The 22,596-nt window shown below is 43.7% G+C and overlaps 1 protein-coding gene across 1 annotated transcript in view; it reads right to left on the bottom strand.

Annotated features, from left to right (window-relative positions):
- Positions 1-22,596, bottom strand: part of LOC122564537 (copine-4) — a 359,527-nt gene that overhangs the window by 161,518 nt on the left and 175,413 nt on the right. The window contains exons 3-4 of the mRNA XM_043719590.1: positions 12,164-12,349; positions 680-751 (exon numbers count right to left, since the gene is read on the bottom strand). Coding sequence (XP_043575525.1) covers positions 680-751; positions 12,164-12,349 — 258 coding nt within the window. The remainder of the gene's footprint in view (positions 1-679; positions 752-12,163; positions 12,350-22,596) is intronic.

The following is a 22,596-nucleotide window of genomic DNA, read 5'->3' as shown; positions in this document are numbered from 1 at the left end:
GGCTGAGGCTGTTTTCCCTGGAGCATCGGAGGCTGAGGGGTGACCTTATAGAAGTTTATAAAATCATGAGAGGCATAGATAGAGTAAATAGCGAATGTCTTTTCCCCCTCTAGAATCCAAAACTAGAGGGCATAGGTTTAGGGTGAGAGGGGAAAGATTTGAAAAACACCTGAGGGGTAACTTTTCCCACAGAGGGTGGTGCATGAATGGAATGAGCTGCCAGAGGAACTGGTGGAGGCCGATACAATTACAGCATTTAAATGGCATCTGAATGGGTACCTGAATAGGAAGGGATTAGAGGGATATGCTGGCAAATGGAACTAGTTAAGATTGCGATGTCTGATTGGTCCAGACGAGTTGGATTGAAGGGTCTGTTTCCGTGCTGTATGACTCTATGTTTCAAACAGCACATTTGCCAATATGACACATCTCCTCCTTTGGCATGACACTGAAGTCAATGAGGCCTATTGAATAGAGTTCAAGTTGAAGTAATTTGAAAACTGGGAACAGAACACCAAGCACTGGGGAAGGATGAAAGACAGTAAGAAAGAGGGTGAAATTTGGTTGGCTACTTTTGAACGTTTGTCATTTTTAAACTGCTGACACTGCTTCCTGGGCCTGTGAGGCCACGTCAGCATGGGCTCCATTGAAGATGATGTTAAACACTCGAGTGACCTACTGTTATCGAGGATTTTCCAGCAGTGTTTCCGTGCTTCATCAGGGACTTAGAAAGCTTTCTCTGGGAAATAATCTGAAACAAAAGAAACAGAACATTTCAAATAACTCTGTTCACAGCCAGAGATGCAATTATACAGGATCAATACAACAAGAACTGGGAGCAGCAGGAGGCCATTCAGCCCCTCAAGCCTGCCCCGCCATTTAATACAATCATGGCTGGTCTCAGCTTGGCCTCAGGTCCTTCCCTGCCCGCTCCCAATAAACCTTTAACCTTTCACTAATTAACAATCTGACTCTCTCTTCCTCAAATTTACTCAGTGTCCCAGCATCCATTGCACTCTGGGGGAGTGAATTCCACAGATTCATGACCCTTTGAGAGAAGTAATTCCTCCCCATCTCTGTGCTAAATCTGCTACCCCCCCCACCGACCATCCTAAAACTATGACCCTCTCGTTCTGGAATGGCCCACATGAGGGAAGATCTGCTTTGTCAATCCCGTCAGAATCTCATAAACTTCAACTGGATCTCCTCCTGTTCTTCTGAACTGCAGGGAGATTAGGGCTGAACTGCAGGGAGATTAGGGCTGAACTGCAGGGAGATTAGGGCTGAACTACAGGGAGATTAGGGCTAAACTGCAGGGAGATTAGGGCTGAACTGCAGGGAGATTCGGGCTAAACTGCAGGGAGATTAGGGCTGAACTGCAGGGAGATTAGGGCTAAACTGCAGGGAGATTAGGGCTAAACTGCTCAACCTTTCTTCATAGGACAAGCCTTTCATCTCTGGAGTTAATCTTATGAACTTTCTCTGAATTACATACACCAGCTGTGACAGCAGCACAAATTCCAAAATTTTCTTGCTCACATGATCATTAATGTGATGAATTTCATGATGGTCACTGCACTGTCAGAGGTGTCATCTTTCAGATGAGATGTCCAATTTGTGGCCCCATACGAGTGATCAGATTGTGATGGAAAAGATCCGGGGAATTATGTTGAAAATGAGGAAGAATGTTTCCCCAGGATAAGTTTGTTTTTTTTATGAAGTTTTTATTCTTAAAGAGTTTGATAGGTTACCGGGGAAAAACAATTTTTCAACTGGTCGGCATGGAAAGGTTTGGGCCCAGGGGTTCTGTTTCTGTGCTGTAGGGCTCTATAACTCTATAACTGGGTGGAGGAGGATTCAGGACAATCTTCACCCCTCACCCAACATCACTGAAACAGATTCAGCGGGCATTGCTGATTTTGGGATCTTGCTGTGCGGGTGTTGGCTGCCACATTACCTATTGCATAACAATGACTGCAGAAGTGGGTACTGCAGATGCTGGAAATCAGAGTACAGATTAGAGAGATGCTGGAAAAGCACAGCAGGTCAGGCAGCATCCGAGGAGCAGGAACATCGACGTTTCAGGCAGAAGGGCTTTTGCCCGAAACATCGGTTTTCCTGCTCCTCGGATGCTGCCTGACCTGCTGTGCTTTTCCAGCACCACTCTAATCTAGACTAACAATGATTACACCTCATTCAGCGGTTATGAAGGCCTTTAAGCTATTCCATGTTAATGTTAAAAGCCAATGAACATGTTTATATTTTGCTCCTAACCCCACCCTGAGACATATTTCAAATACAGAACACACGTAGGTGTGATGCTGCAGTAAAGTAAGTCAATCACTAGAGGGCAATGTCAGTTTTAAGTCAGTCACTGAGGAAGCTTGCTCATTCACTCAAAACGTCAAGATCATAATGAAGGGGGTAAGGGAATTGGCAGGAATGAGGATTAGAATGATAGACCGGCAGGGAGAAAGATAGAAAGAGAAGCTGCATAACAGAGAGAAATAGAGAGATAAGCGAGGTGAGACAAGGAGAATAGGTGTGAGAGCAGGGAAAGTGAAAGACAGAGTCAGAGGGAGCTGGAGAGAGATTGAGAGACAGAAACTGCAAGTGAGAGACTGAAAGAGAGAGACCTAGACTGAGGGAAGAGACAAAGAGAAAGACAGAGAAAGAGGAGAAGAAAGGAGAAAAAGACAGAGAAAAGTGAGATAGAGGGAGACACAAAACGAGAGAGACAGAGAGAGTGCAAGAGAAACAGGGAGGAGAGACAGAAAGAGAGAGAGAGAAAGCGAGTAACAAAATGAGATAAAGACAGCACCTGAGATAAAAACACACAAAGAAAACTATTTGATCAATCACAGCATATTTCCTGTTATCGAGGGAGACTGAGCAGCTTAGCAAAGAGGAAACAGTACCCAAGTTGCAGCATACTGAATATCAGGGACTATATCGATGACCCCTCGGCCATCAACAATATTGGACAATTTGAACGCTCCAGGCATAGCAGGGACATAGACAGGAATGAAATGCCAGGAGGATGTGCCGAGGAGATTGTGAGAACAATAAGAAAGGGAGTGTAGAGCGGCTAAAGTCATAGACTACTTCGTAGATAAATTTGTATTTCCATTCAGTTCAAAGCTCATTTTTGTTGTCAGCTGGGAAATCAATGGAAAAGGAGCAGATTAACATAATACCTGCAGATTAAATAAATCAAATCACTTCTTTAAAAACAGCTCTGGGCTTCCTTTTGTTTCAGTGATGATCTGAAATGGTCATTCCCATTGTACAGGGTGTTACAACTGCAGACACATTTAAGGGGTATGAATGTCCCTGTTAGATTTGTTTTCTCTTGGATAAAGCGTTCCTCATTAATACTCAATAAAAGATCATGCACAAAACCAATAGTGATGTTGGTACACTGATTCAGGCTTCATAACAAACAATGAGATCAGCAAAATAATAAATTTAAGATTGCAGAGTTTTGGCAGTAGAGTCATAGAGATGTACAGCATGGAAGCAGACTCTTTGGTCCAACCCGTCCATGCTGACCAGTTATCCCAACCTAATCTAGTCCCATTTGCCAGCACTTGGCCCATATCCCTCTAAACCCTTCCTATTCATGTACCCATCCAGGTTCCTTTTAAATGCTGTAATTGTCCCAGTCTCCACCACCTCCTCTTGCAACTCATTCAATACACGCACCACCCTCTGCATGAAAAGGTTGCCCCTTACATCTTTTTATATCTTTCCATTCTCTCCCTAAACCTATGCCCTCTAGTTCTAGACTCCCCGACCCCAGGAAAAAGACCTTGTTTATTTATCCCAGCCATGCCCCTCATGAATTTATAAACCTCTATAAGGTCATCCCTCAGCCCCCGACGCTCCAGGGAAAACAGCCCTAGCTTGTACAGCCTCTCCCTGTAGCTCAAACCCTCCAAAACCCTGGCAACATCCTTGTAAATATTACTGAACCCTTTCAAGTTTCACAACATCCATCTGATAAGAAGGAGATCAGAATTGCATGCAATAAGGGAAATGGGGTGAATTACAATCAAATTAGATGTGATAAGAATTGAAGAGAAAGAAAAGTCATAAGGAAAATAAAGAAAAATTGCTGTAGTGCAAATTTGAAAAATTGCTGTATTACAGAAATAAGAGTTAAGAGTGTGTTGCTAGGAAAGCACAGCAGATCAGGCAGCATCCGAGGAGCAGGAGAATCAACATCCTTTCTAAATGGCTTATGCCTGAAACGCTGATTCTCCTGCTCCTCGGATGCTGCCTGAGCTGCTGTGCTTTTCCAGCAACACACACTCGACTCTGATCTACAGCATCTGCAGCCCTCACTTGCAGCAATAAGACTCTAGAATTCCAGTCTCTCACTTGTTTGGACATTGCAATCACCCCATTAACCAGCTCCTCACGTTGTTATGTAGAAGGCCTATGGTGACCAAACACTTGATGGGATAGAGTTTAAATATTGTTAAAAGAAGACACAAAGTCAAAATCATCAAGAAAGTGACCAGACCCTGGCTGAAGGGCTCTAGGTCCAAGCTGTAAAAACTCTTTGGAAAATACAGCCTTTGGATCAAGAAATGTTTCTGAATCTCTCATTTCAACAAGCCAACTCTGGTTTTAGTGTCACATCTCCTTGTCCCAGATTATCCTCCACCCAGTTATAGAGTCACAAAGTCCTACAGCATGGAAACAGACCCAAACAGGTCCATGCCGACCAGTTGAAAAAGTGTTTTTCCCCCATAACCTATCAAACTCTTTAAGAATAAAAACCTTTTAAAAAACCATCCTTAATCTAATATATTTTCGGCAACACAGGTCTAATCTATATACTTTCTCGTCATAATCCAACCGTTAGAACCTGAGGCACTGTCTGCTAAATCTTTACTGCACTCCTTCTGAGGCTAATGTAACCTTTCTAAGATGTAGTGCCTGGAACCATATACAGTACTCTACACTATTACACAGCTGGGGTGTGATGCTGTATCGTAGTCATGTTACTGGATTAATAACTCAGTCTAATGTTCTCAATAATTGGAATCAAATCCCACCAAGGCAGATGGTGACATGTGATTTAAAAAAAAAGAACAAGAAGCTAGTCTAATGTTGACCATATCATTTTAAAAGCTGGTTCATATGAGATTGTACAGGACATTGGTGAGGCCTCTTCTGGAATGTTGTGTCCAGTTCAGGCTGCCCAGTTATAGGAACTATATTATTAAGTGGGAGATTTACCAGGATGTTGCCGGGTATAGAAGGTTTGAGTTATAAAGCAAGGCTGGATAGGCTACATCTTTTTCTATGAAGCATAGGAGATTGAGAGGTGACCTTTTGGAAGTTTATAAAATAATGTGGGGTATAATGGTAGTTGTCTTTTCCCTCGGGTGGGGGATTTCAAGATTATGGGGCACAGTTTTAAGATGAGAGGAGAGAGATTTATAAAAAACATGAGGGGCAAATGTTTTACACAGAGGGTGGTTTGGGTGAGGCATGAACTTCCTGGGGAAGTGGTAGACGGGGGCACAGTTAAAATACATTTGCATAAGTGCGTGAATATGAAAGGTTTGGAGGGATATGGGCCAGGAGCAGGTCGGTTGGACTAGTTTAATTTGGGATTATATTCAGCATGGCCTGGTTGAACGGAAGGATCTGTTTCTGTGCTGTATGACTCTGTGACAATGATTCTATGTGTACCTTTAGGGAGGGAAATCTGCAGGCTTTACCTGGTCTGACCTACAGGTGACTTCAGACCCTACAGGTTAACTCTAACTGCCTTCTAGGTAATAAATGCTGACCTGGCCAACAACACCCACATCCCATGAATGAATAAGGGAGAAGGCTCTAAAACTAAGGCTTTGTTGAGTTAACTCAAACCTTTGTCTTTTTGGTTTGGGGAGGGGAGAGGACACATACTGATGCTCTAATTTCACAGTTGAACATTTCAGAGAGGATGAGAGGTTTTCTGCTGTGATGATATGTCAGTGTTTGATCGTGAATAAAATACAGTGTTTCACTCCAAACAACGAGACGACTCTTCAGGATATGCAGGAAGCAATTTCACCCAATTACACAGTAAATTGTTCGAGTGCAAAGCATCAGCCAGTTCTGTCCTGAGGGTTGGCTTTGTTAATAGGCATAACTGATGCCACAACACATCCATCAGGAACTAACTCACCATTTGATGAATATAAAGTGCAACATCTAAAGGAAAACCTGCAGATATGAAATAAGTTTGAGACCATCAAGTCTATGCTATTCACAGACGGTGGATAATCCACTCAGTCATTAACTTGAATTGAATTAAATTGAATTTATTGTCACATGTACCGAGGCATAGTGAAAAGCTTTGTCTTGCGAGCAATACAGGCAGATCATAGAGTTAAGTAGCAAAGATAGTAAATAATAGCTAAACAGCAGCAAAAACAAAACACAGGTGCAGGCGAATGTTAAGAGTTTATGAGTCCATTCAGTATCCTAACAACAGTCGGGTAGAAACTGTTACGAAACCGGCTGGTGCGTGTGTTCAGGCTGTATTATATTAACAATATTATATTTAAATTTCCTAAGGGAACACTCCGTAAATAATCACTGATTCTCCAAGTTGCTGAAGTAAAGGTGCACAATGTTCATACATCTCCACTTTCCCCTTGTGGGGGAGATTGAACCTAGGAACACAGTTTAAAAACATCTCAGGCAGAGGGTTGTAGAGAAGTTCCTTCTTTCAGAGGAGCGATAGTCTGTGGCAGTGTGGCCAACCCTAATGCCATCACAGCTCCAGCAACAAGCTGCCAGCCTGTTAAACATGAGAACATGAAAAATGGGAGGCAATGGCTGAGAGGTATTATCAGCAGACTATTAATCCCCTCGGGGCAATGAGAGGTAGGGAATAAATGCTATTCTAGCCAGCGACCCCCTCATCCTGCGAATGCATAAGAAAAGGCACAGTCCATTCAGCCCATTGAGCCTACTCCCCCTTTCAATGAGATCATGGCTGACCCTCTACTCCATCATTCTCCTGCACTGTCAAAATATCTCTTGGTGGTTTTCGTATGTAGACATATGTTCAGTGGCTTTGCCACCACAGAGTTCTGAGGGAGGGAGTCACAAATGTTCATTTCCCTCTGAGAGAATAAACCCTGCCTCATCTCAATCTTACATCCAAAACTCCAGAGAATACAGACTCGGTTTGATCTCTCTTCATAGAGCACTCCCATATAGCCCAGGAACAAAGTCCCATGAAAACTTCATTGCACTCCCTCTTATGGCAATGATAGTTAAATTGCACCTGTGAGGTGAATCCTCCAACCTTCTCCTCACTTTTCCATTCCGGAATGTTCTATAGCTTTCCCCAGTGTTTATTTTACCCAGCTGTGTAAGGGAGAGGTGCAAAAGAGTGATATACCAGAGTGAGGACACATGTTGGGAGGAAGAGCTACAGTACACGCTGTGGCAGCACGCTGAGGCTCTGATAGAGTCGCCAAGCCAACCACACACTCTCAATCACCGCCATCTCAACACACCCACTGCAGCCGGCTAACTGGAACATTGACCATGCTCTGATGTCAGTGTTTGAATCAGTGAGCTGAGAACTTGGAGATGTATAACTGCCAGCAAGTGTCTTTTATTCAAGTCTATACTGAGGGAAGGGCTCATCATTCTCACAGGCGAAAGTGAGGACTGCAGATGCTGGAGATCAGAGTCAAGGTTAGAGTGGTGCTGGAAAAGCACAGCAGGTCAGGCCTGCTCCTCGGATGCTGCCTGACCTGCTGTGTTTTTCCAGCACCACTCTAACCTTGACATCATTCTTATGGGGAGTCAGCCGCTCCCTGTGCTGCATCAATAACCAAGAGGTTGGGCAACCAACCCATGAATAAACGCCCATGCCAGTGGCCAAGAATGGTCAGGATGAGCATGCCTGGGAAGGAATGTAGCTTTCCCATGGAAGCGTGGTTGCAATGATGTTCTTCATTGTGTTGGCTGTTCACCAGCACAGATTCCCATTGCCTGTCCCACAGGACAGTACCATCCAGTCACCTGTTAGAATTATTGAACCACACAAAATCCCAGGGATACCTGGTAGAGTGAATGTTGAAAGGACTTTCCCCCCTTGATGGAAAAACTAGGGGTCACCGTAGATGAAAGGGTCTTGAATTGAATTGAATTTATTGTCACGTGTACCGAGACACAGTGAAAAGCTTTGTCTTGCGAGCAAGACAGGCAGATCACAGAGTTAAGTAGCATAGATAGTAGGTAATAGGTAAGCGGCAAAAACAAAACACAGGTACAGGCAAATGTTAAGAGTTTGTGAGTCCATTCAATATTCGAACAACAGATGGGTAGAAACTGTTGCAAAACTGGCTGGTGTGTGTGTTCAGGCTTCTGTACCTTCTCCCCGATGGTAGAGGTTGGAGAAAATCATTGCCAGGGTCGGATGGATCTTAAAGAACGCTGGCGGCCTTTCCTTAACAGCGGGCCTGGTAGATGGATTCTATAGATGGGAGGTTGACCCTTGTGACTGCCCGGGCCGAGTTCACCACTCTCTGTAACCGTCTCCGATCGTGAATGGTACAGCTCCAAGGTGGCGATTGGCCATGAAAAGACAATCCTCTCTTCCAGAGAGACATTCTCAAATGACAAGAAAGTCAAGGGTATGAAGAGTTGATAGGAAGAGAGAGGCCATGATTAGTAAACGGTAGAGCAGGCTTGAGGGACTAAGTGGCCCAGTCCTGCTCCTAGTGTACATGTCTGTAGTAAGCTCACACAGCGACAAATTCACTTTCAATGTCACAGGTTAGAAATTTCCAAATGTCAGAACGTTCTCTAAAGCAGCACTGACTGAGGTAAGGGCTGAATATTTATCACATGCATTTTATTTAAACAAAATGCAGCAGTGTTTCTTTTTCCAGGCAAAGTAAAAATAGAATCAAAATAATTATCTCAAAGCTCACAGAAGATTGTCATTTTAGTGTCTGATCAAAGGGATGATTTATCCGATTTGTTGAAATGCCAGGGAATGTTTCTTCTTCACTTATTACGGAAGTGAGTCTGGGTGTACAGGTGATAAATATGAATCTTGAACAGTCACGAAAGATCTTGAAGAGATGAATTAAAATAAAAGAAAGTAATTCTCCATTTCTATTCAATTTGGGCAAACAGCTAATGAGTGAAACTATTATACACAAAGCAGATGATGTGCTCCTGCCACCATAAGATGGAATGCATCACTAATCATTGTCTACCTCTCTAGAATATTCTTCATGTCTTTTACATAAGAACAGAAGAACTGGGAGCAGGAGGAGGCCATTCAGCCCCTCGAGCCTGCTTCGCCATTTAATACGATCATGGCTGATCTCAATACAGGCCTAATTCCACTTTCCCTCCCACTCTCCATTAACCTTCAACCCATTACTAATTAATAATCTAAAAATCGAAAGAACTGCGGATGCTATAAAACAAGAACAAAAATAAGGATTGCTGGAAAAGCTCAGCAGGTCTGGCAGCATCTGTGGAGAGAGAAATCAGAGTCAACGTTTCAGTTCGAGTGACCCCTTCCTGAATTAATAATCTGTCTATCTCCTCCTTAAATGTACTCAATGTCCCAGCATCCACCGCACTCTGGGGTATTGGGTTCCACAGGTTCATGACTCTTTGAGTGAAGTAATTCCTCCTCTTCTCTGTTTATTCTAAAACTATGACTTCTCATTCTAGACTGGCTCACATGAGGAAACATTGTTTCTACATCGATGTTACCAATCTACTTTAGCACCTTACAAACCTCAGTTAGAGTAATCTGGATGCTGTCAGTAGTCAAACCTCACCATCATTGCTGACTGAATTAATGTACTATTCCTCTTTGTTTATTTTCGGTATTTGATACTTTTCTGTAGTTAAAGGTTTAAAGGTTCAAATCTCTCTCCAGGACCCCAGAGCAGAAGCCAGGCTGGCCATTTGGAACATGACTGAGGGAGTGCTGCACTGCCAGAGGAGCCTTCTTTCAGATGAGACATCAAAGCAGATGTTACAGATTGATGCTCCAATCTTTCTTCCTGTTAGGTCTCTGATATGACTGGTCATTGAATCACAGAGTCACAGAGATGCACAGCACAAAAACAGACCCTTTGGTCCAACTTATCCATGCTAACCAGATACCCTAACCCAATCTAGTCCTATTTGCCAGCACTTGGTCATTCCCATTGTAGAGGGTGTTACAATTGCAGACACATTTAAGGGGTATGAATGTCCCTGTTAGATACGTCTTCTCTTGGATAAAGTGTTCCTCATTAATACTCAATAAAAGATCATGCACAAAACCAATAGTGATGTTGGTACACAGAGTCAGGCTTCATAGCAAACAATAAGATCAGCAAATTAATAACTTTAAGAGTACAGAGTTATAGCAGTAGAGTCATAGAGATGTATAGCATGGAAACAGACCCTTTGATCCAACTTGTCCATGCCGACCAGATATCCCAACCTAATCTAGTCCCATTTGCCAGTACTTAGCCCATATCCCTCTAAACCCTTCCTATTCATGTACCCATCCAGATGCCTTTTAATTGCTGTAACTGTACCCGCCTCCACCACTTCCTCTGGCAGCTCATTCCGTACACGCACCATCTTCTGCATGAAAACGTTGCCCCTTAGGTCCCTTATATATCTTTCCCCTCTCACCTTAAACCTATGCCCTCTAGTTCTTGACTCCCCCACCCCAGGGAAAAGACTTTGTCTATTTATCCTACCCACGTCCCTCATGATTTTATAAACCTCAGCCTCCGATGCTCCAGGAAAAACAGTCCCAGCCTGTTCAGCCTCTCCCTGTAGCTCAAACCCCCCAAAACCCTGGCAACATCCTCGTAAATCTTTTCTGAACAGTTTCAAGTTTCACAACAGCTTTCACAACATCCATTGGAGGAAGACCAAAATTGCACATAATATTCCAAAAGTGGTCTAACCAATGTCCTGTACAGCCTCAACATGACCTACAATCCTATAATCAATGCTCTGACCAACATAGGAAAGCGTACTAAACACCTTCTTCACTATCCTACTTACCTGCCACTCCACTTTCAAGGAACTAGTAATCTGAACTCCAAGGTCCCTTTGTTCAGCAACACTCCCCAGGACCTTACCATTAAGTGGATAAGTCTTGGTCTGATTTGCCTTTCTGAAAAGAAGCACCTCACACTTAACTTATTGAAATTCCATCTGCCACTTCTTAGCCCATTGGCCCCTCTGATTAAATCCCATTGTACTCTGTGGTAACCTTCTTCGCTGTCCACCACACCTCCAATTTTGGTGTCATCTGCAAACTTACTAACTATGTTCACATCCAACTCATTTATATAGATGATGAAAAGCAGTGGACCCAGCAGGTATGGTGTGAAATGTGAATGGTTCAGTTATGAGGAAATTATCAGGATATTCATATGGGGAAGAGGGAAGACAACACATTAACGTTCTCATCTGAAAAGATGGTACCTCCAGCAATGCTGCACTCCCTCAGTACAGCCACCATGCTGATGTCAGCCTAGGTTATACTGTGAATTCTCTAGAGTGTAGCTTTTACCCACAAGCCTCAGAGCTGAGAGGGAGTCTCTCACCAACTTTTACAGATGCACCATAGAAAGCGTTCAATCACGGTCTGGTACAGCAACTGCTCTGCCCAGGAGTGTAAGAAACTACTGAGAGTTGTGTACACAGCCCAGTCCATTGCACAAGCCAACCTTCCATCCAGTGAACCTGACTACACTTCTCGCTGCTGTTGAAAGGCCGCCAACAACATCAAAGACCCCTCCCACCCCTTCCATCAGGCAGAAGATACAAAAGTTTAAACACACGTACCAGATTGAAGGACAGCTTCTTCCCTGATGTTATTAGACTGCTGAATGACCCTCACTAATTTTAACTTTAACGTTGACCTCGCTGTTTATGCACCTTCTCTGCAGCTGTAACATTGTATTCCTGGCTCTGCCCTATTAACCTCATGCACTTTGTACGGTATGATCTGCCTTTACTGCAGGCAAAACAGAGTTTTTGGCTGTACCTAGATACATGTGACAATAATAAGCCAAATCAAAAAAAGAAGTGTCAAGGCAGAGTTTATAATAAGCTCCATTCACAGCCGCACAGACCATGGGTGGATGTTTACCTGGCCAAGGGTGCATTCCATCCCACCGAGAATCTCACTGTCCTTCACCCCATTGTGTAAGTGATTGCTGCCAATATCGTGCACTTCAAACCTCAGGCGCTGAACCTCCTCAAAGTAAAAATCCACCGTGTAAACTTTGGAGAAGATTGGGTTGATGCATGTCCGGATAACCTCAGTCCTGTCAACCTGGGCAGAGGGGAAATCAAACATCTGGGTCAATTCATGTCATGACAGGATGTATTGTGGATAACATAATATAAAACAGTAAGATTACATCGCTCAAAATTACCAATGCACAAACAACAACAAATTGGCACAGTGGCTCAGTGGTTAGCACTGCTGCCTCAAAGTGCTGGGGACCCAAGTTCAATTCCCTCCTCAGGCAGCTGTCTGTGTGGAGTTTGTATGGTTCTCCCTGTGTCTGTGCGGATTTCCTCTGGGTGCTCCAGTTTCCTGCCACAGTCCAAAGCTGTGCAGGTTCAGTAATTGGCCATGCTACATTACATGTTACAGTATCCAGGTTAGGTGGGTGAGCCAAGGGAAATGCAGGGCTACTGGGGGGGGGGGGGGAAGCTGGGTGGGATGCCCTTTGGAGATTTCCTTTGGGTGCTCCAGTTTCCTGCCACAGTCCAAAGCTGTGCAGGTTCAGTAATTGTCCATGCTACATTACATGTTACAGTATCCAGGTTAGGTGGGTGAGCCAAGGGAAATGCAGGGCTACTGGGGGGGGGGGAAGCTGGGTGGGATGCCCTTTGAAGGGTTGATGTGGACTCAAATGACCACACTGGAGGGATTCTGTGAACAACAAATTGGCATTTAATGGATAGTAATTGTTAGTAAAAAGCTAGAACAAAGGGCGGGGTGATTAGTAATCTGACCATGCTCCATTACATAGATTTTGTTGATTATATCATCAAAGGTGATTGTCGATTAAGGAGCTCTTTGTTTAGGCTCGTGTGGTGCAGGGTAGTATCCTTAGCTCTGGGTCAGGAGGCCTGGATTCAAGTCCTACCTGCTGCAAAGGTGTGTAATAACATCTCTGAACAGACTGAAAGAGACAAGAGTATCTGCAGGGTCTGGAGATGCAGTGGTAGTGTCCTTGCTTTAGAACTGCAAGGTATAGAGTCAAACAGCACGGAAACAGACCCTACGGCCCAACTTGTCCATGCTGACCAGGTTTCTCAAACTAAACTAATCCCATTTTCTTGCGTTTGGTCCATAACACTCTAACCCTTTCCTATCCAAGTACTCTGTCCCAATGCCTTTTAAATGCTGTAATTGTACCAGCGTCCACCACTTTCTCTGGCAGCTCGTTCCATACACACACCACCCTCTGCATGAAAATATTGTCCATTAGGTCCCTTTTAAATCTTTCCCCTCTCAGCCTAAACCTATGCCCTCTAGTTTTGAAATGCCCTAACCTGGGAAAAAGACCTTAGTTATTCACCCTATCTAATCCCCTCATGATTTTGCTGGATTAAACATAGCGAGGGAGGGCTAAGATCTCTGCCTCTGAACCAGGAGGGCAAGAATCAATGCCCACCTCCAGAACATTTCTGAAGAAGAGTCACTGGACTTGAAACATGACCTCTGTTCCTGTCTCCACACTTGCTGCCAGATCTGCAGAGTTCCTCCAGCATTCTCTGTGTTGGTAACATTAGGAATTGATAAAAACACATGTTCATTACCCTCTGGCAATGAGCAAGTACAAAGCAACCATCCACAAAAATTACAAGGACCAAGTACTTCCAAGACTGTTTCAACAATCTCTGTTCCCAAGGACACTCCCACCAACGGAGAAAGCTTCCAAAGGAAATCACCACGCCTCCAGCATGGGAAATCTCTGAGACCCATCTCTGGGTGGTTTCTATTGATAAGCTTTTCATTGCCAGGATTTCATTTCAGCAGCTCGCAGCAGGCACAGCTGACACATTAACACTGTCAGAATGCGGATATTTTAGTTTGTGGTACCAACCCAGTCAACCAGCACCAATGAACCGCTGAGGAATTACTCACTGCGTAAAGAAGCAACAAGTTAAAAAGTGAAAGCTGAGAAAATTCACCAAGAAAAAGAATGACATGAACCTACGACATTGTCAAAAAATATATTTTGCAAAAGCTCTTTCTTTTACTGTGACACCAAGTGTAGGAATTTACTCTGCCTAATAAGTCAGATAGCTTTGTAACTTTTTTTAAAATATCTCAGTATGAAAAAGCAGAAATCCTATAAGAGAATGATTAAGTGAACACAAGTCTTCTCTGCCCGAAGTGGGGTAGGTGATAGCTGAGTGGTATCATCGCTGGACTGTTAATCCAGAAACCCCAGGTAATGTTTTAGATTAGATTACTTACAGTGTGGAAACAGGTCCTTCGGCCCAACAAGTCCACACCGACCCGCCGAAGCGCAACCCACCCATACCCCTATGTTTACCCTTTACCTAACACTATGGGCAATTTAGCATGGCCAATTCACCTAATCTGCACATCTTTGGACTGTGGGAGGAAACCGGAGCACCCGGAGGAAACCCATGCAGACACGGGGAGAACGTGCAAACTCCACACAGTCAGTCACCTGAGGCAGGAATTGAACCGGGGGTCTCTGGCGCTGTGAGGCAGCAGTGCTAACCACTGTGCCACCGTGCCGCCCACAAATGTTCTGGGGTTCAATCCTGCCATGGCAGATGGTGGAATTTAAATTAAAACAAAATCGGGAATGATGATCATAAATTCCTTGTTGGGAAAAGCCCATCTGGTTCACAAATGTGCCCTTTGTGGAAGGAAACTACTTGGTCTGACCTACATGTGACTCCAGAACCATAGCAATGTGGCTGGCTGTTAACAATGGGACAATACACGCTGGCAAGTGACACCGTCATCTGATGAATCAAAACAAAATGCCTCTAACAACAGAGTCAAACTTAAAATACCCACTTTACAGAAACCGAGTGACAGAGGGGTTGGGATGAGGATGGGAATTAAATTTGTTTTTGGTTTTCCTGTGCAGCAGGAGTGTTATATTATAAAATATGGAAGTGAGCAGCTGAGCAGACACACCACTCCTGTTCAGTAGCGTCAGAGGTTCTGGATATAGTTCAAATTTGGCTCCAAGCTTCATCAATATTAATGTATAAAGCAGAATTGGTAAGTCACCTCTAAAATTAGATTAGATTAGATTAGATTANNNNACATCTTTGGACTGTGGGAGGAAACCGGAGCACCCGGAGGAAACCCACGCAGACACGGGGAGAATGTGCAAACTCCACACAGTCAGTCGCCTGAGGCGGGAATTGAACCCAGGTCTCTGGCGCTGTGAGGCAGCAGTGCTAACCACTGTGCCACCGTGCCGCCTTCCACTGTGCCACCGTGCCGCCTTTGTCCTAGAGCTGTTTGCTCTGAGATTTAGAATGTACTGAGATGGGTAATCCATAAAATCAAGAAATTAGAGAAAGAAAAATTTACCTTGGAGTTATACAGCATTAAAACACACCATAATAGATCAGATTGGTGCTGGAAAAGCACAGCAGGTTAGGCAGCATCCAAGGAGCAGGAAAATTGACGTTTCGGGCATAAGCCTTTCATCAGGCCATATGCCTGAAATGTCAATTCTCCTGCTCCTCGGATGCTGCCTGACCTGCTGTGCTTTTCCAGCACCACTTTAATCTTGACTCTAATCTCCAGCATCTGCAGTACCCACTTTCGCCTACACCATAATAGATGGCTATCTGCCCCAACAGATAGCAAAGGATAGCTGTCACTGTCCAAACCTCTAGCCCTAAAACAACTCTCATGACCACTGAAACTTCAACATCAGCTCAAATCCCTTACGAACCAGGAATCTGCAAATTTGTTCCCTGTGTCCATTTGCAAATCTCAACATTAACCTTGAATTGTGATATCCCCTGAAGAATACATGGCATTGCCTGTTCAGAAACACACTCTATAGCAGCTTTCAGAAAGAAATCGGTAATCATTTTTTAAAAAGAAAAGTTGGCAAGAAGGTAGGCACAGAGTAAGAGGTCTGAGACTAACTGGGTTGTTCTTCAACAGAGCTGGTCCAGACTCGATTGACTGAATGCCCTCACTCTCTGTTGTTTAACTCTATGTTCAGACAATATATCCCTTCCACACATTGCGCTGACTACTTTCACTAAACATGAGAATGTAAGAAACAGGGGCAGGAGTAAGCCATCTGGTCTATTCATGAACTCAGCTCCAATTACCCACCAGTTCACCATAACAAGGTGACCAATCTATTAATTGAATACAAGTGCAATGACCATCGAAAAGGTCGGTCGGTTTCAGTCGAGAGTACATGAAGTAAGAGGAAACAAACTTCACTGGAGCAGGACACTCACTGGGTGAAGAATGGAAGGGAACGATGTGCATTTATCTAGCAATGTGAGGATGTCACACAGGCACTTCCTGACCAGTACAGTCCATGTTGGCTCAGGAAGTAAGGAAGCTGGGTCATTGCTTATAGTTAAGGCATATTTAGACTTCTAATCGACAAGGACTATTGGAGGTCAGGAAGGACCATGGCGTTAAGGCCATAATCAGATCAGATTGAATAGCAGAGCACACGTGATGGATGAAATGGCTGACCCCTCACTGATTTCCTGTGACCTTATGTAATGTAGTGGCTAATGGCTCCAGGTAAAATCGCCCCATGTCTTGTCAGGACACAGCAGCCTGGTCACAGGCACCCATCAGCCAACACAGCACAGCTTTGTCCATCAGGTCCACCACGTCACCCTATCACAGGGCCCAGAGACCAGAGAGAGTGGGTGTGGGAGGACAGTGAGGCGTCCTAGAGCTGACAACGGTTTACAGAGATTTTCTTTTGTTTCAGATCCAGGAGAACCATTGCAGCTGCACGGACTCCACAAAAGTTTGCGTGGCATATTGATGTGAGGAATGTCATTAAGGTTTTTGGTCAGACTGGTCAATGCCAGTCAGAGCTAGTGTACACATTTGAACTTGGGCAACCCTATTAGCCAACCTCACCCTGAATTGATTTGGGTGGGCAAGATGCTTACCCATAAACTAACAACCAATCTGGCTGTGGCTCAAATGAATTAGAATTAGATTTTATTGTTATGTATACTCTAGTACAGAAGTGAGTATGTGCTCGCTACATAATGCACGTTACTATCCTGAGGGGACTTGGCAGAGTGGATGCTAAGAGGATGCTCCCTCTTGTGGGAGAGGCTGAAACTTGTGGGCAGCAGTGAAGGTGAGACAAGGTGACTTTTCTCAGAGGGTTATGAGCTGGTGGAACTCTCTTGCCCAAAGAACAGTAGCCATTGAACATTGAGGCCAACAGATTATTGATTAACAAGGTGGGGGGTTTCAAAGGTTATTGGGGCTACACGGGAACATGGATTTGAGGTCACAATCAGATCATCCCTGATCTTATCAAACAATAGACTAGGTTCAGGGGGCCGAATGGTCTTCTCCTGATTCTGACCAAATTTAGATGTTCATACATTCTCTATCCTGTCGAACTGATCCGTGTTACACATATTTTACGGTCAGCAAAGTGGACGCTACATTCAAGTTACAGCAGACTTCTGTCCTCCAGTCCACAATGTATAGTATTAAAGGACACTTGGGATATCTACACAAAACCAAATGCATTGTTAAGAGCTCTGTTACATCTCCAAGTGATCAATAATCTTAACCTTATGCATCATCCTTCATTTTGTACTGGCATTTTACATTTCCAAATGATAAAGCGAACATATGCTCAAGTTAAAAACCTATCTTTAAATAATTAGACCATTCATTGATTGATTCGTGCTCCTTTGGGCCATTCATCTGTTATACTGGACATTGTGGACCACGTCATGTCAACAGTATTACCTACACTAAGCAATCAGGGTCAAGAGTTAATTTACTGCTAGTTTGAGGTACTTAAAGCAATTACTGAAAACATGTTTTCATCTATAAGCTTAATGCACTAACAGAAGCACATTTATATTCATGAACCTACTAAATCAGGTGTTAGTGCACCAGATGAGAGAAATTGTGCCACATTTAACTCACAGTCAGGCACACCATCCTAAACTGGAAACATAATGATGATTCATTTGCCAGTTCCTAGCCAAGGGGGCACTGTCATCCATTATGGACTGAAGATGGCCTCCCATCTAATAAGTGGTGGGCCATGAGTGACATTTCAGTAAAACCATCTTCTGTCAGTGGTTCTGCCAACACAGAGCAACCACGAACCAGGTAAGTGAACAGAACAGATTTGACATGTGCCAAAAGATCATCAGAACAGGGAATCCAAGGTTTAGATGCAGGAGGAAGCCAATCACATAGAGGAATCCTCACAGAGAGTATACCAGGAAATTAAAAAGTACTGATTATCCTCTGCTTTTAAAGCATTTTACAGAGAATGGTGTATACAAGCATTGGGACATATATGCAGAATTTAAGTAGAAACTGAAACATCATGGAGAAGGTTTCAAGGAAGCATTCATTTAAAAATTTTCATGTTTTTTATCATAGCAGAGAAACTGACATTCCACAAATTTAAATTAAGTTCCACAGGGCTATCACACAATAATTGTATTGAAGGGTTTTGCGGCAACACTAACAGTGATTAGTGAAAATTCACATTAATTCGAGTGATTACTCAAGATTTAACTCTGCAGAGTCATCAGCAGTGCCACCTCCCCCCTCTGCCGTCAAGAGCAGAGAATCACTCACAGCAACTACTGGGTTTTCTTGTGGAGTCACAGATACACGGACATCAGAAGCTGGTGTCAGTTCAATAGCTATAATGCCAGCAGATTCTGACAGTTCCTCCATCATTACATTCCAGGCTATTATTCTACATTAAGTAGTCAGAGCTGATACAGTTATCCCTCTTTTGCAATCCATTCCATAGTCTTCAATAGCACCTTCCAAACCCACAACTTCTCCCATCTAGAAGGATAAGGGCAGCAGATACATTAGAACACCATCCCTTGCAAGTTCCCCTGACCGCTCCTTCATTGCACTGACACAGTGATATTGATCTGTCCAGAGAAAACACAGAGAAATTTCTCAGTGTGGTCAGAATGATCACAGCAATTGATGCATAATAAAGGTCTCTAAAACAGGGAAGTGAAAAGTAACTATTTGATTTGTTGCTACGTTCTCAGGTTCCCTGAGAGCCAGAATGCCCCAGTATGGCTCCGGTAATTTCATAATGCAATTAACCGGACAGTTTAGCACTCATTCACCAACTCCCTTGATGCTACCAGTTTCACTATTTAAACAACACACCTGCGGGATGCTTCCACTTTGAGGAGCTTTTTTTCTGATGAAGCAAAATATAATAAGAATCATCGTTGTAAGTAATGATCTGGGGAGTACACACTTAGCTTAGGAATTGGGAAATACATCAGTATGTATTATAAAAGTAAATGGCTATAGGCAGCACTGAACTTCATTTCCATATTCCTTGGCATAAAACATTGCTCCTCCTCTCTGAACTAAGTTCGCTGGTTATAAGTTGATTCATAACACAAAGGCTTATCTGACTCATCTATTGAGGGTCCAGTGATGGCTCATTATAAATTAAGCTGTTAATATCCTGTTTAAGGCTGGTAACTGCAGAATTTAACCCGCAGATGTCTATTTATCTAGGAGAAAGTGAGGACTGCAGATACTGGAGATCAGAGCTGAAAATGTGTTGCTGGAAAAGCGCAGCAGGTCAGGCAGCATCCAAGGAACAGGAGAATCGACGTTTCGGGCATGAGCCGAGTCATCTCCAAGTCATGAGTCGGTCATCTCCTTTCCTGAAGAAGGGCTCATGCCCGAAACGTCGATTCTCCTGCTCCTTGGATGCTGCCTGACCCGATGTCTATTTATTGCCAAGTACAAACTGAAATTAATTTGAACAAAATTAAAACTTGGTCTTTCTTACCTAACAACTACATGCACTCAGTCCTCGCATTGGATGGCATTACAAACTATTGACAAATAAAAGTGCACAGGATATGATTGTTTTGTTTATTCAGGGAATGTGGACTCATCCCCATCCCGAATTGCTCTTGAGAAAGATGGTGATGAACTGCATCCTTAAATCACTGGAGCCCATGTGGTGTAAGAACCTTCACAGTGCAGTTAGGGAGAGAATTCCAGAATTTAGATCCAGAAGGCAGGGTGATATATTTCCAAGTCAGGATGAAGACTGTGGCTAGTAGGGGAACTTGCAGGTGATGGAGTTCCGATATATCTGCTAGCCCTTTATCTCTCTTAGTGGTAGAGGTCATGGATTTGGAAGGTGCTATTGAAGGAGTCTTGGTGAAACTCTGCAGTGCAGTATTTCTAATGACTGCCTGTACTATTCATAATATCTACACCTTGAGTCTGTATGAAATGCAGTCTGTCTGATCAGGATTTCAGACCATGGTCTCTGACATACAGGGGCACCTTGATGAAATGATTATGAAGCAATCCCGAATGTCTATGAAATGCTCATGAATTTTCATTCCGCAACTCTCAGCGAACATCCATCGAAATTACAGCACATTCGAGAATATCAATGGCGGCTGTGTGTCAATTCCTGAATACGTTAATATCTGTAACCCACGCTCACTCCAACTCTCTGCAAGTTTTTACTTAGACAGGTATGGAGCACCCAGATTGTGAACTTTCTTTAAAAAAAAGCCAGCATCCAAGTAAAAGTAATAGGGAAGTTAAATGGAATATTGACCTTTGTTTCATTGGGAATGGATTATAAAAGTAGGGAGGTCTTCCTAAAACTAAAAGCAGTAGTCAGAGCACAATTGGAATATTGTGAACAGTTTTGGGCCCCTTATTGAAGGAAAGATGGACTAGCATTGGAAGCAGTTCAGAGAAGGTTCACTAGATTGATACTGGGTAAGGAGGGATTGTCTTATGAGGAGAGGTTGAGCCATTGAGTCTGTACTCATTGGAATTTTGAAAAATGAGAGGTGACCTTATTGAAGCATACAAGATTCTTAAAGGATCGATGTAGAGATGTTGTTTCCCCTTTTGGGAGAGCTTAGGACCAGACAGCAACATCTCAGAATAAGGGGTTACACATTTTAGACAGAGATGAGGAAGAATTTCTTCTTTCAGAGGGTTGGGAATCTATGCAATTCTTTACCGGAGTTGGGTGTAGAGACGGGGTCATTAATACAGTCATGGCTGAGAAGGACAGATTTTTAATTAGTAAAGGAATCCAGGGTGACGAGACAAGCTCAATGAGCTAAATGGGGGCCTTCTCTCGTTCCTCTGTCTGCATGACCAACTCAATCACCAGCCACAATCTACCCAAGCCAGAAAACGAACCTGTTCTCATCAGTTAATAGTCAGGAGATTTTGAACTGGAAACTGTTGCTGTTCCTGGGAGGTCAGAATGATGCAAGAACCTTTGCAGAACACTCAAAGGTTGAGTGAGCTGGGCAGGGAACCTGTGGATTTCCTTAAACAGTGTCTGCTGAGGTTCTGACCCGCTGTCTGGTCAGAAGATTGAAGTTCTGTATCAGCAGCACTGCCCAAAGTCAAGGGAGGACACTCCAGACCCCACAGTGGGTCAGGGGGAGGGGGAGGAAAGGGGCAGTCCCCTCCCAATAAATGATAGCTCAGGCAGGAGTCACAAAGGCTCCTGGAACCAGGGGGGGGCCCAGAGGTCAGTGAACAAATGGCTCCTTCCTTACCCCATGCAGACCTCCCACCACCCCCCAGGAACACTGCCCCCTTCCCCAGGCCCCACTCTCACAGTGTTACACTGAAGGCACTGCAGGTGCAATGTTACACTGTCCTTTTTGGTGAAATGCATTTTATTTGAAGTGATTTCATTTACCAACACAGGAGTTAGGCATTTCATGTGGTACAATTACAGCATTTAAAAGGCAGCTGGATGGGTATATGAACAGGAAGGGATATGGGCCAAGTGCTGACAAATGGGACTAGATTGGGTTAGGAATCTGGTCAACATGGAGGAGTTGGATTGAAGGGTCTGTTTCCGTGGTGTTCATCCCTATGACTCTATGTTGCACCTTTCAGTTTCAAGGTTACAAGTGTAATATTTATTTCTGTTAAGAAAGGCCTCTTTAGAAATGAGCTGTCTTTTCATTTAAGGTCACAGTTTTCAGGAAGTCAGCTGCAATGTGAAAGCTTGATCAAAGAGTAAGTTTACAATACGTGATTGAAAGTAGGAAAGAGGCGCTGGAAAAGCACAGTAGGTCAGGAAGCATCCAAGGAGCAGAACAGTCAATGTTTCAGGCATCCTGTTGAGGGGCTTATGCCTGAAACATCCTGAAACATCGATTCTCCTGCTCCTCGGATGCTGCCTGACCTGCTGTGCTTTTCCAGCACCACACTCTCGACTCTGATCTCCAGCATCTGCAGTGCTCACTTTCGCCTAGGAAAGAGATGCTGCAAACAGTGAGGAGATTAATATTGAAGAT

Source organism: Chiloscyllium plagiosum, chromosome 29, assembly GCF_004010195.1.
Source record: "Chiloscyllium plagiosum isolate BGI_BamShark_2017 chromosome 29, ASM401019v2, whole genome shotgun sequence".
In the NCBI taxonomy this organism is placed as follows: domain Eukaryota; kingdom Metazoa; phylum Chordata; class Chondrichthyes; order Orectolobiformes; family Hemiscylliidae; genus Chiloscyllium; species Chiloscyllium plagiosum.
This window is presented reverse-complemented; position numbering and strand designations above follow the sequence as displayed.